This window comes from Epargyreus clarus, unplaced genomic scaffold, assembly GCF_041222505.1.
Source record: "Epargyreus clarus isolate Ecla_fem2 unplaced genomic scaffold, WU_Ecla_fem_2.2 ptg000008l, whole genome shotgun sequence".
Taxonomy (NCBI): Eukaryota; Metazoa; Arthropoda; class Insecta; order Lepidoptera; family Hesperiidae; genus Epargyreus; species Epargyreus clarus.
The window spans coordinates 15587176-15601571 of NW_027332216.1; the positions used below are offsets into that span (position 1 = coordinate 15587176).

The 14396-nt window shown below is 33.9% G+C and overlaps 4 protein-coding genes across 5 annotated transcripts; 1 reads left to right on the forward strand and 3 right to left on the reverse strand.

Annotated features, from left to right (window-relative positions):
- The first annotated feature begins 628 nt into the window (after nt 1-628).
- LOC140744574 (uncharacterized) lies at nt 629-2286 on the forward strand. Its single transcript, XM_073076220.1, has 4 exons — nt 629-843; nt 934-1080; nt 1605-1717; nt 2121-2286. Coding segments are annotated over exons 1-4 (459 nt in total). The 5' UTR covers nt 629-645; the 3' UTR covers nt 2122-2286.
- A 152-nt stretch (nt 2287-2438) lies between these two features.
- LOC140744573 (odorant receptor 4-like) lies at nt 2439-9223 on the reverse strand. Of its 2 annotated transcripts, none has more exons than XM_073076219.1 (10): nt 8159-9223; nt 7874-7987; nt 7356-7492; nt 6536-6777; nt 6237-6361; nt 5575-5728; nt 4786-4888; nt 3775-3876; nt 3111-3269; nt 2439-2717 (listed from the first exon to the last, which is right to left on the reverse strand). In XM_073076219.1, exons 1-10 carry the CDS (start codon nt 8166-8168, stop codon nt 2673-2675), a joined length of 1191 nt encoding a protein of 396 aa, XP_072932320.1. In that variant the 5' UTR covers nt 8169-9223; the 3' UTR covers nt 2439-2672. The 2 variants fall into 2 exon arrangements, with proteins under 2 accessions (XP_072932320.1, XP_072932319.1); XM_073076218.1 differs by having other exon boundaries at nt 7868-7987.
- A 135-nt stretch (nt 9224-9358) lies between these two features.
- Nucleotides 9359-11570, reverse strand: LOC140744572 (uncharacterized). The gene has a single exon (XM_073076217.1). It carries the CDS (start codon nt 11372-11374, stop codon nt 10043-10045), a length of 1332 nt encoding a protein of 443 aa, XP_072932318.1. The 5' UTR covers nt 11375-11570; the 3' UTR covers nt 9359-10042.
- Nucleotides 11571-11593: 23 nt separating this feature from the next.
- Nucleotides 11594-13804, reverse strand: LOC140744575 (ecdysone oxidase). Its single transcript, XM_083058995.1, is given in 4 exon segments — nt 11594-11888; nt 11890-13118; nt 13375-13508; nt 13656-13804. Coding segments are annotated over 4 exon segments (1794 nt in total). The 5' UTR covers nt 13792-13804.
- Between the last annotated feature and the right edge of the window lie 592 nt (nt 13805-14396).

A 14396-nucleotide genomic window follows, 5' to 3' on the forward strand; every position in this document is an offset into this window, starting at 1 on the left:
AAATAATTATAAATTGCCGGAATAATGACGAGTATGTTAACGCTGTACACAACTAAAACTAAAAAAACCTTCGACGCGTTTGCGCTGAAAAACCTACATTTTGCAGAGAACGGACGAGCGTCAAGGCAAGTAGCGAGTGATCTATTTACATACTCGTACTCGTGTCTATTTGTCTGCACTCAGTAAGTATCTAAACTCGGTATAAAACATACACTTCGTTTTATTAGAAGTCTTCAAAAATTCTCTCCAATCACCAAGGGTTGACTGGTAGAAAATGCCATTAGGCATTAAGTCTGCCCTATTGTAACTTGTACTTTGTGTTACTTTTACAATAAATATATAAATAAAAAAATGCACGCTAGTGTAGGTCCAAATGTACATATTTTACCACTGATTATAAATTAAAAATCGTTTTTTTTTTCACACGTAATCTTTTTTAATGTATGGCCTTTATGTTGTGCTGTAAATCGTTATTATAAATTATTCACTAAGTACAAAACCTTTTACGAAATTTTACGAATTATACCATTTTTACATCAAGGACCCTCTATATTACCAACCTTTGCCTGTTACCTAAATAAATAATATCTTGTCAAAGATTTGAAAGCTAACCCAACCGTCTCTATAATCTGTGGTACTGTTCAAATGTTTGCCGTCACCCCGTACACCTTCCAGCCGTTGTTCCACCGGTTCCACGTCCTCTGGAGGTATGTCCAGGTGGTGTCGGACTGTTTCACCTTCGTCCTGGTTATCATATGCTGCAAATGCTCCCAAGCAATGCCGGTGTCCATGACATCTTCTTGTGCTGAAATCATTGATGCTACGTCGTCGAAAGATTTAGAGGTATACAGGAAGAGTTTACAGCTTTTTTGTGTTTATGTTACTTAACGTTGATTTGGAAATTCAATTGGAATTTACACTTTTTAAATTCAGATTCCAAAAGTCAATTATACAAAAAGCAGCGGTGAACCAGTCAAAACAGAACACGTAGCCATCGATTTGGATTATAAAGGTGAAATTAACGAGAAAATGAAACCGAAAAGTTTTTTATCGGGTGCTCCAGATAATGAACGAAGAACTGTAAGTATAGTTCAACCCCTTAGTCTTTTAATGTCAATTTTCTTTTTTGTTCAATTTTTCCTTGCACCTGGGAATGACCTGGAGCATATTACATCGCGCTAATCAATGCGTATTAGTGGAGGAAGGAACTTGGTGGCGAAGTTGTATTAGAAGTCTTCAAATTCCCATAAGTGCGAGAACTCACGGATTATTTTTCTTCCGCCAGGGCCTACAGGCAAGTATACCGTCTTGTTTCAAAACTCATGAGACCGGAGTTTTACCTATATTGTCCTCCATTGCAGCGGACAATTAAATCACCCCGAAAATATAAAATATATTCGATGTTTTATGACTGCTATCTTACTATAGCATCAAATATGCGAGTCATAGCACAAGCATTTAATAGCACAAGTCAAATTTAAAAGAACTACAATAACCAGAAAACACTCCTTCATGTTAAGCGATCGCTTTACTCAAGGACATTATCAGAACAGACGCCATTGTTTTCAATTACAATTATTCATCAGAATATTGAATTCTTTCAGGAAGGAAATTTGACACTAGAGAACGTTTCAGTCGATTCAAATAAGGAAATGGGGAAAAATTGGAAAAACCAAGATATCCCAACGATACACACAAAAAAGAAAACAGAGGGATGGTTCGTTCAGTTTTTCATTTTAATTATTGTAATACAATAATTATATTGGACGGTCGAACTGAAAATTCTTAATTGGATATTTTTAATTATGTGCTGGTATTGGACGAAAAAGGCTCATTATTGTAGACAGTAGTCGAAATAACAAACGGAATATACTTATTGTTGGATATTATTTATTTGTACATGCAATATTTATTGCGTTGCATTGCAAAGAAATAGCTTCTGTAGAAATGGAGTAACAAATTTGTATTCATATTTTTCGCTTTCAGCTACAATAATTAATTTTCTTTCCACTTCTCTTTAAATCTCTTTTATTAAAAAGCATAGCTGTCATTGCAAATACCATTCTTTCATTAAAATTCTATTGTTAATTACATTTAAATAATCATATTTTTTGTTATAGATACTTAAAAAATATTATCAATGGCTGATAATGAAGTGTGACCAAGCGATCTGTACCTTTAACCTTTCATACTTACTTTATAATTATCGTTACTATTTATACAAATATGTAATATTAGTTTTGAAATATAATAGCAAACATACAATCAGCTCTAATATAAAGTCTCTCTCTTTCTCCCTTCAGAAATTTATAATTAACTATTAAATACCCTACCTAAAGACAACACAAATTCTTCACTTCATCTGACTTAAATGGAACGCTTTAAGTCTCACCGTCTTTAAAGCTCTCAACCTCTTCAAACTTTAATAAAATATGCAATATCTTTTTAACTTCTTTATTCATTTAAACGCGTTATGATATGATAAAGCTTTTATGAGATTTTAACAATAACTAGCAAATAACCTAAGGTTTCCAAAAGGACCTGGCTGCGGCATCAGTTCATAAACTTAATTGATTACTGATGAAGCTTTAGTTATTTTGTGATTATCAAGAGAAAAGCTGAAATAAATGTGCTGAAATAAATGTGAGATTATGATTTCTCATCTGTGGTATCTATTTTCGGAGAAGAGTAAGCATGGAGTAAGCAGTCTGCATCACCTGGAACAAGCAAGTACATTATATGGATATTATCTTTCATATCATCTTTTTTCATAACAAAAAAATAACTAACTAACGTGTCTACGAGCTCAAGGTCACTAGAGGGCAAAAGTAAGACAAGGGTAAGGGTAAGGGTAAGATGGTAAAACATCTGTCATCAACCCCAGATAAAAGTCCTACCTAAAATCGGTCAGCAATGCGTATCTTCCTTTGAGGACTAGGTTACAACGTATCGAACAAGTACGTCTTCCTTACCACATCCTCTAAAACAGAACGCAGCAGCGCTTAACACTGCTGTTATTAGGCAAAAAAGGTGTAGCGATAGTGCCTTCGGAATCAAACGGCTCTACCACCTTACTGATTGACAAGTTGCAGCTTCAAAAGTAGCCTTACCGACATAAACATCTCCATATTAAAAGTGATTAGATCCATTGCTTTGAAGACCATGGGTTTTTGTGCCCGGGCGATCATAAACATAATGGAGCGTCTGATGCTAGTGTCGGAGATGTCTTCCCACTGGGTGCTGTAAAGCACATCGCTCACCTTTGCTGCCTGAAAATAAAATTTGCTAAAGAAAAAAACTATGGCATTGGCAACCCAATGATAAAAGGCATTATCATCTTCCATGCTGGTATTCGGATCCTGATTACACAACCCTGTATTCTCAAAGTCATATAAGTATGCTGATTAATGACGACCCGCTTGGCTGAGTGGTCACCGTACGGGTCTGACTCCAGATATCTAAATGATGAATTTAGATTTGTTTCTGGAACTAGCTGTTTGTGTAATTAGCAAAAAGCTTTTATTAAAGTAATTTATTGAAATGTACAGCGTTTAATTTAGTTTAGACATTTTAGGAAGCGACCTTGAATAACTGACCCATTAATCCTTTCTTAAACTCCGCCGGAAGACCACAAACCTGCACTTGACCAGCTTAAAATTTTAGGACAACTAGGACGACATAATTGACGATACATATAACAATTATAACATAGTCCACAACCACACAGCTACCATGTGCGATTAGTAAATTTATATGAAATAAAAAAAAACTTACTGTATGAGTGACTTCTGAAGACAGATAGCAAGGAAAGTAAATATGAGCGGTACACGTCACACCAAAGAGTATAAAACTTAGAGTTGCACCGCTCATCTGTTTCTGTAATTTAAATAACAAAAAACAATGAATTGTAATTTATTGTATAAAGAGAGTATTTGGTACTCAAAACAAAGTCTACAGGTGATTTTCTACCCGTGTATCCACTACCATATCCTTCTCTAAAGCTTCCTTGAAGGTTTGCTGCCTAATGGTATGGTCCGCACCAAACTGCTAGTCCGCTCCCAATATAGAAACGAGTCGCGTCGCAATAGGAATTGTAGATATTAGCGCGAATACAGCGCGGGACCTCCCCGGCACTTATCCGCTGCCCGGTCTCGCACACGGGTACATAGCTGCGTTAGTGTGCCCTTACATTACGAAGTATATGCCAACTAAACCTGCGCGCAACAACTTCAGAGCGGACTAGAAGTTTGGCGCGAACTATAACAACCGGATGTGTTGGATAATAAATTGCATGTAGTAGCCCGCATAAAATTTAGCTACCAGCGACCACCATCCAACTTCTGACCGGGCCTGACGTTGCTTATCCATCTAGATCAGTTACGTTACATAAGCTGCAGTGTTCACATTTTTAAGACATATTTTAATAACGCAGGTAAATAAATAATAATAATAATATACTTTATTGTACCATAAATAGAAATATACACGAGGAAAATTTATAATTTAAAAAATACAATAGGCGGCCTTATGGCTAATCGGCAATATCTTCCAGGCAACCTACGGGTGCGGAGATAAAGTAAAAAGAAATAGAAGAATAGGTAGGGTGCAAATAACAGTTGTAATTAAACAAATACAAATTTTTGAAACAAATTAATGAAAGTATTTGAAAGAAAGGAGCGAGAGAGAGAGAGGAGAAATAAAATTACAGATAGAAAAAGCATATGGAAAGGAAACGATAAAGTAAAGTAAAGACGATATAATAAGATAGGAAATTATTATATTTACGCTAGATGTGATCTGACTAAGAGCCATAGCCGTTTGTGTTACTGACAAGATGAAGATTAACACGAGCCAAACTTCATAACCCTTCAACAGTTTGTCCCTTAAGCTGAAACGAAAAAATATAAAAAAGCACTGACACTATATATTTAATAAAAAATATATTTTTTATTTAGGATGACTACCATTTTTATTGACCATCACCACGGGTCACCATTTTATATTTTTGTAGTAGGTATCTACGATTGTAAAAACATAGTTTTGTTTAATATTAAGTTTGAGAGAATGTAACAGTCACAAAAGCCGTTAGTATTTTTTTATTTATACATTTTCTGCGCTCTACTTTTTATTAACTTTAAAAAGAGAAAATAAGTGGAAATGCAGATAAAGGTGATGTGTTTAAATTGATCCCGTAAGGGCGTGAAAATTATATTGATATTAGCGGTACCGCTCAGAGAATTATTGTCTTTGCTTAAACATGCATAATCGACCTTTTTAAATATTACTCAAGTAAACACCTTTTGTATAATATTTGTTTTTGAATATATTGCCCTTAATTTCTCTCCTACCTACGAAGAATATAAAACGCACCTCATTTTTAAAACATCTATAGAAATAAGATAGAAATAAGAATATCTAAGAAATAAGATAAAGCACAAAAAATACCGACATTGAATTATTCATATCTTACGTTCTAGCATAGATTAGTACTCTATGCGTTCTAGAGGATCGATTTGATTAAAGAGTTTCTTAATGACTTGTTAATAATGTACTTTGAAATTTTGATTTACTTACTTATACACTTCAGATTGATCTCTAAGAATTTGAGCAATGTTTGCTTTAGTCTTTGCTAAGTCCGATTTGTCCAACACGTATTCCAATTTCTTCATAATTATTTTTATCTTTAATGACAAATGAAACATGCATATAGAAAACATGCCATCGAAACCTGGATAAAAAAAAAAACAAGATTAAAAAAATATTTCTTGATGTGAGCTTACAACCTCACAAAAACAACAAGTAACCAGTAGCCATAGATTATTAAAGATTACTCACTCCTACCAAGAAACTGTAACCAGTTTTGAAAATTGAAATAGTTGAGTAAAAATGTTTTACCACGTCTCCGTGCTAAAATGTCCCTAAAATATTTGAATTACTTATTTATTTATTACGTAAATTACGCAGTATTAGTTATTCATTAGTAAATTTTCTTAACAAATGTTTTGTCATTTGTCAAGAATTCAAAAAAATAACTGACAAATGAGCCGTTTGTGGCTTCATTCAATTTCAAGGCGGCGAAGTATCTTTACTAATCTATGCCAGTAGCAGATATATTCTTATTTTGAAATCAGGCATATTGTATGTAGTATGTTCTTGAATTGTTTGAATGCCATGAACACGCCAATAAAAAAAATAGAATATTATAAAAAAGAGTAACTTGATAAATAAATACTAACCGCTAAATCCCAAAACGATGACCAGCGTTATAAAACAGCAATACAAAAAGAAAATCTCGTACACCGGACTGGAATATTGTTGTTCAGGTGTTAAATTCCAAATGTGGCATTCATGGAGCATAAACCTACAAACCATAATTAATATAATATTTATTTCATGAGACACAAAACTTTACTATTACTACTACTACTAAAAGTAGATTGCAGACCATCTAATTTGCAATAGTAACAAAACCACCAATGATTTGACTGTCAACATTTTTTTCATTTTAAATAAAAACCTTGTAAAAAGTATTTACCTTCTGGGTGTATCAGTAAAAAGAAAGAAGTAAACGTTGAGAAGAAGTGCAGATCCTGGAAAGATTCCACCGGTAGTTGACACAATTGCTAGCCACACGGTTTCCAAAGATTTGGACTTATTTATGGTGTCTTCGACTAATTCTTGGAAATCTTCAGGAAGATCATTAAATGCCGCGTAATCAACATTGATACTGTCATAGATTTCTCGGAGTTCCTTCTTGTAGATGATGGTCAAGAAAGACTGCAAAAATGTATGCGAATATTACTTCTTACTGATTCCGTGGCCTATGCTAATTTAGCTAGTGTAATTTTTCTATTTCTATAAATTGAATCACAATTTTATACTTTTATTTTTTTATTTATTAGGGAAATTGTTAACTTCGTTTAGTAGTTTAACATGTTTAGTAGTTTAACATAACAGGTATTGCACATCATGTGACATGCCAGAGTAAAAACAAAATTCTGTTATTCTTCCTCAATGTGTCTGAGAACAATGTTTAATTAGAGCCGACGATAGCATAAATTATTGGCGAGCTCTTGATGTGAAGTGGTCCCAGGAATCCATCGGTAGACTGCTGGTACAATGGCGATGCAGAGTGACACTATGAAAAGTTCTATCACTATGAAAACAATATATTAGCTTCCTTGTTTTTCTGCTCAGCTATAATGTTTTTGCCTGTAACTACTCGTACACCTTGCTTTCATTAAAATGAAGTACATAACTTTTTTTTTTTATAAATCATAACCAAAGTTACCCTTTGAGTAACTATTTTTATAGTCCTAACATTTTAAATTCTATAATTATTGAGTTATATTTACCTTTGTATTTGCAAACATAAGGGCGACGAAGATAACCACTTGTCTCACCAAATTCTGTACATCATTATTTTGCTGGCGAATTCTTATATCATTACATAATATCAGAAACATGGGCACACATAGCAGATATATAACACCTGTAAACAAACAATATTATGTAGAAACACTAATTATTAAAAATTATGTTCTTCTTAATAATAGCCTACCTCCTCAAAGTGTAAAGGAAGCACTAATGATAAAAAACTGTTTTATTTTCCTGTCTTTTCTTGAATTCATCCTGTTTAAGAAGCTAGAGCTTATTTGAAGAATAAAGATATATCTGATGCTAGGTATTTCTATAAAACATTTTTGTTCATGAGGACAGAGCGAAATAACATTCATGCAATATCAGAAAACTGGTTATAAATCTCAATTTCATAGAATTCATGGATTTTTTTAATATGTTCCTATATTTAAGATCACGTCGACTGTCATCATAAATTTTATCTTCAAATGGAACTTCCCAAACTTACACAAACCTGCTGTTCTCATTTTATCAGTTTTAGGATTAGGATACATCAAGCCGACGGCCAAAAGAAATGTGAAGCGGTTGTATGTTTCATCCAAACTTTTGAATATCTTTCCATTTTCCTCTGTAAACAATATAATTTACGCTTGTTATTACCAAAACGGGACAGTTCTAACAGAAAAGTTATGTTTGTATCAAAAATCGTACACTTCAGACCAACAAACACTTAAACCAATCCGCATGCGATCTGCACCAACATACCATAACGCATTTACAGATTTATTAAAAGACTTACGTAAAGGCATAATTTTCTTTGGTCTTCTACGAGCTTAAAAACCAAACTGCGTAATTTTAAGTAAGAAATGATCAGAATTTATTTGAAATATAAGAACTGGAACACATTTACTCCAACTCTTTTATTATCCTGTCAACAATATATAACTGACAAAAAGATTACCATTAAAGAGAATTGCTTGTTACTAATTACTATGATGCATGAAACAAGTTATATTATGATAAAATACTGGGCATCGTGACCACTCAATTGTTTAGTCTGTAATCAACTTTTAGTCAAGCTCTCCAATAAGCCACGTCCATCAAAAATAATGACCAATATAAAATGTAACTAGTTGTTACAACAGTTATGAGTCCAATGGAACAAAGAATAGTATGGTACGATTAATCTAGAATAGGACCTTCTTCTAGGAATATTTTTAGCAGCTGCGGTTACAGATGCAACCAAGATTGAATACGCCAAAAGTGTGTGCCAGTGTTACTCTTATAACAAAACTGTGCAACAGTAGCTTGCTAAGAACTCATATCTAAAAATATAGAACATATTATTTACCAGTCGTAACTACATATTGTAAATAAGTTACAGTAAATATTGCTCTAAAATTGTACACGACCGCCCGCGACGCAGTCTTGAGCACAAATGAGATTGTCGCTTCAGTGGCGCTAGCGGAGACGCGCGTAAACTCATTTCCGGCGTTGCACCACTTCCACCCGATAATTATAGGAAATTGGCGGGAACGGCAGCGCTCCTTCTTGGATGTAATTTGCGCGGCTAAATTTAATTATTCTATAATTGTTCATCGAGTAAGATAGCAAACGCTTTATTGGTCAATTACATTCTCGTATCAGCAATATATTATGTAGTCTTAAAACTTTTCTGTATTATATCTGCCATAAGCCAAATGTGTAAATCTTACGTTCGCATTTATTGTAACGAACAGTCCAATTGATATTAAGTGGCTACTGCCACCCATGCACCCATGGGCATTGAACCTCTTTAATCAACGCCAGAATATAAAATTCCCAGATGGGGACGACCAGAAGCATGGATACTAACAACTGAGGACTAATGTCGGTTTATATCTATTTTTTTTGCCTAACAGGGATAGAAAGCCTCCGGAATCGAACCACAAAGGGTTTTTACCCAGGATGCATATATATCTTAAATTAAAAAAGGGAAAAAAATATGAACTCTTAAAAGTATAAAATGAATAACAAAATTTATTCAAATAGAATTACAACCAAGGGCAGTAAAAATGACTTTGAGCAAGTAAAGTACCTTATTTTGTAATTAATTACGCTCTTTCGAGTCTCGAAAGCGATTCGTCTGAAGAAACCTGACCTCCAAATTAAATTTGTCAAAAGCCTAAATGAATTAAGCAATTAGAATTAAAACTAAACGATTCATCTCACAAATTTAATGTCCTTGAATGCTAACAAGATGTTATCTTTGAACAAAAAGGGTGAAAAGTAAACAGCGAAGAATTTATTACATAAAATGTATTAGTGGAAATGCTGTCCTTTATTTTACCCGTCCACAGAATTCGAATTTAGGCGTACATTCTTACACTCTTTGAAATAAAAAGACATTGTAGTAAGAAATATGAGAAACTATGTTACCGTTTACTCATTGCTGTTTGTCTTCTGGAAAATAAATGCTTCAAAATTTCATATTCCTTATAAAATCGGACTTTCAAATTTGGTGGTTTCATATCACTTAACTATACCTATGAAAGCATGGATCTTCTTTAATGTGAAAATTATGTATACAGTTTTCATACTTTAAGTCCAAGCCCTGGTAAATAATCTTCCCTGTTAACGTCTTAAATCAACTTCAAGTATCTAGCTACAATAGCAAGGTAGATAAATATGTGATAGTGTTTTCTTAGAACTCAGTTGGAACGGAGTGTCTAAGTAGAATAGAGTTCGAAGATTCCTTCGCTTTTTCCAAACTAGACGAGGATGTCGAACTAATAGGACTGTCTCCTTCTTCCTTGTCAATCTGGATCCCAGTGTCTACTACTCTGTACCTTCTCTTCTTTTTCACTTCTCTACCCATTCTGTCGCACATGTCTATCACACTATGCCTCAGTTCCACCGGTATGTCTTTTACTATAACTTCACGAAGCAACGCATTCCTAATCGTACTGTTCACTCTTTTCCTTTTACTCCTTTTATTTTTTCTTCTTCTCATGGAATTTTTAACACCTTTCCACATTTTCTTAATATTGCCATCAAACCATTGTATATACAGCCAAACCATTGTATTGATGCAGCAGACTAGAAGGAATAGAGCAGTGCATACAGAGATTATGCATGTGGCTATCGTCATTAGTGCTGACTTGAAACATTCACTGTAGTCAAGTTCCACGTCTACAGGCAACAACTTGCCGTATATCAAATCATGCATCAATTTCAAGTTCTGAGAAATCGTTGAACAGTACGACTTAAATTCGACACCCACATCAAATGTCGAAGACGTTGATGAAGCAGGAGGTACAGTCACTGTGCCTAATCCAGTACTGATTGCATAAATATCTTGAACAGTCAATGGTAAATCCAGATTACGACAAATATTACTATCAGGTACATATACATAATCAGGTAATTCCTTTTCTAAATTTGTCAAACAAGTTGGCACTTCGATGCATTTATGCAAATTATGATCGAAAACTGGTCTCTTATCTAGGTATTTGGTATTGCAATTAACTGGTTCACAATTATTTAATGAGTCTTCATCAAGGGTTTTGCAAGAACTGACTTTTTTACTGCCAATATATTCATCCATTAATGTTTTCGCGGCTTTCATAGCAAGTCTAGTATCAAATGGTATTATTACTTCTGTTTTATTCGTCGTTTCTTTACAATTATAATTTAACATAATGTCACAGTATCCGTTTAAATCATGCTGTTGTAACATTGGAGCTACATACAACAATGTTTTCCGATCTCTTGGCTTTACTACATGAAAACTTTCACCAAAGGAAGACATAATATCACAATCCTCCATGTTTGAGTCAATCAAACAGCACTTTTTACACCGAGAATATACATTACAAACGTTTTGACGGTCTGCATTAGTTACATCTACATAAAACCTGATTCCTATTAAGTTTTCTTCCAACGGCAATATTCCTTTATCTACAACTAATATGGAAGCTATAACTTTGTACATAAAAACTAAGTTTATTAAGAAGAAACATGATTGTTTAAACATAGCATTATTTTATGATTTTATACACAATACATCATTACATAATTATTATTATAATAAGTTGACGTTTTTGACATCTATTTTTTAAGCGAGTCCAAGGTTTTACTGAACATAATCACATTACTTTTAATCTATTACTCTACGCTCGTATTTTTATAATTTAGATAATGTTCTTATTTATACTTAAAATTGATGTTAGTAACAGTTTTTGTATAGTATACTTTACAACTCGTCTCGTTTTACCATAAACTCCTCTTTGATAAAGTCCGCAGCGCGTTCAGCAATCATCATAACAGGTGCATTGGTATTTACACTAGTAATAGTTGGCATAATGCTTGCATCTACAACTCTTAAGCCTTTTACACCAATAACGTTTAGTCTATTATCAACTACTGCAGAAGGGGCACCAACTCTACCCATTTTTGCCGTTCCGACTGGATGGTAAACGTTATAGGTTATTGATCTTGCCATACATTCCCAATACTCATCGCTCATAAATGCAGAATCATCACACTCTTTTCAAGCCTTTAACAAATATTTTCATGTCCCTACTGTCACTAAAATACTTTGAATATATCTTGGGGAAATCATTTGGATTATTAGATCTTAACATTATCTTTCCTCTAGAAAATGGCCTACATAAAGACACGAAAAAAATTATGAGTTCCTTTTTAGTATTCATATCAGAAAATTGTTTACAAATATCATCATTAAATGACATAATTTTTGTACACATTGAATACACATAAGAAGTATTTGGTACAAAATAATTATGATCAATCTGAACATCTGGAAGCTGTTTGTCTCCTGGAACGGAGAGGAACGCGTTTATATTTGGTTGATCGTAATTTGTAGAATGTGGGCCAGTTTGATCCAATAAGTACTGTGCTGCAGCTTTGTGCCAATATACGTCGTCTTTAGGCTTAGCCCCCGTATCTAATGTTATTGGTACAGGTATTCTCACGTGATCTTGCAGATTTTTTCCTACTGGCAAATCTTTTACCAACTTAATATTTAGTTCTTCCAAATGTGCTTTGGGACCGATACCGGACAACATTAATAAAACTGGCGTATTGACTGCTCCTGCACTAATGATTACTTGTTTGTTTGCATAAAATGTTCGTGTACTACCATTCGCAAGACTAACAATAACACCTTTAGCCATATTGCCATTTTCGTCGAACTTAATTTTATTTACAAAGCTTTCTTTTAAAACGTATAGATTGTCGCGTTCTTTAGCAGTATTTAAAAATGTCGTTGCTGTGCTAACTCTCCTTCCTTTGTGATTTCCACCAACAATCCTTCCGACTCCCATTTGCGTAAGGCCGTTAAGATCTTCTAAATATTTTAATCCTAGTTCTTTATATCCTTCTACCAAAAGATCCGCTATTTCAACATGAGTAAAATTAAGCCTATTAATAACATATTTCCCTTCTGTGCCATAGTACTTCCTTAACTGAGGATTATTTAAAATAGACGGATCGACAACTTTTTCACTCTTCATCATATATTTTCTAATCGATGCCCAGTCCCAGCCATCATTGTCTTCTAAATGCCAAGATTTGTAATCTCCAGGGCTCCCTTTTAAGTGAAGAAGACCATTAATAGACCCAGTCCCACCAATAACCTTTCCTCGAGGCCAAAAGGATTTACCATCTACACAGCCTCTATTAGTGTTGTCGTCCTTTTCAGTATAATACTGCCACGCATGCTTACTCCTATGTGTTGCTCCCGAAAAGTTTGGAATCTGAAAAACCCATACAATCACACTTAATTTTCTTTACTTTACTTCTATAAAACTACTTAGTCGTTAGTGAATAATATAGAGTTACTTTAATTTACTTGTACAATATAATATTCTAATGCTGTGGGTACCATGGACAGATGGACACACATAAAAATATAATAATTCTAATTCGGAATCTCGATCCCTATCTGTTTCCTAACATATCATGTCTATCCTAACATACAATAATACATATTAATGGTTAATCCATCCTTACAATACTCTCCAAGGGTGGGTCTCCACCAGCTTCGATGAGAAGGACCTTCCAATCTTTCACCTCAGTTAGCCGATTCGCAAGAATCGACCCTGCAGTGCCTGAGCCCACGATTATGAAGTCAAATGCATCGCCATCTTGACAAACAATAATATTATTAGTAACACAGCATCCTCCTTGGGTAGAATAGTACTCTTCTAATAAAAACAGTAAAAAATAGAATTAATTTAGAATAAAGTTTCTGCAATGTACAAGTACTCAGGTATTTTTGTTAGGAGACTCACCAGAAACTCTGTCGGAATGGTCAGCTGGCCAGGACTCGGTCAACAGGCATTGAACTGCTAGAAGATGGGTGACCAGTCCAGAAAATGTGGATCCCGCTGGTCCCTGAGTGAAATTTGCACAAGGACTCACGCACATAGTTCAACATGTAGAACTTGATGTCTTGAACGATAACTAATGAAATTCTGAAATATTATAGAGAAATGATAATTGAAGTAGTATTCACATGCGCAAAATTGACCTATCATTAGAATCTAGAACATCACTTACTCTCTTCCTTTGGACCTGCCTTGTAGACGAGTGGAATAAGAATTTCAGAAGAGTTGAGTACAAGTGTCTTCTTGTATGATTAATGATTACTGAATTACTACTCTACGATCTACATTTACCTTTGTAAGACAAATAACACCAAAACCTATACCTTGTACTTTAATAATAATATAGTATTTTATTGGGCAAGTTATTATGAGCATCTTACTCCTTTACTTATAGTTTCTCAAGATTCACGATTGACACTATAATTATCCTAATTAAGAATAAAACCATACTTACTTTTAAAATATATTGTCAGTGAGAACGTTACAAGTTATAAACACATTTTATACACAAAGTAATCATCGACCATGTCAATTAACAATTGTAATTAACCTTACGAGTGCACAAACAGTACTGTGAACGTGAAAATAATGTTGATATAGCTATCTTTTATTTACAACTTACGTAGGTATAAGATAATTATTTAT

Excerpts from the sequence above, each read along its gene's own strand:
- LOC140744574 (XM_073076220.1), top strand. The coding sequence starts at position 646 with ATGTTTGCCGTCACCCCGTACACCTTCCAGCCGTTGTTCCACCGGTTC. Across the intron at positions 844-933 it reads CGTCGTCGAAAGATTTAGAG|ATTCCAAAAGTCAATTATAC; the intron begins GTATACAGGAAG and ends TTTTAAATTCAG. Across the intron at positions 1,081-1,604 it reads CAGATAATGAACGAAGAACT|GAAGGAAATTTGACACTAGA; the intron begins GTAAGTATAGTT and ends GAATTCTTTCAG.
- LOC140744573 (XM_073076218.1), bottom strand. Across the intron at positions 5,729-6,236 it reads CATCGTTTTGGGATTTAGCG|GTTTCGATGGCATGTTTTCT; the intron begins GTTAGTATTTAT and ends TTTTTTATCCAG. Across the intron at positions 4,889-5,574 it reads GATCAATCTGAAGTGTATAA|CTTAAGGGACAAACTGTTGA; the intron begins GTAAGTAAATCA and ends TTTTCGTTTCAG.
- LOC140744572 (XM_073076217.1), bottom strand. The coding sequence starts at position 11,374 with ATGTTTAAACAATCATGTTTCTTCTTAATAAACTTAGTTTTTATGTAC.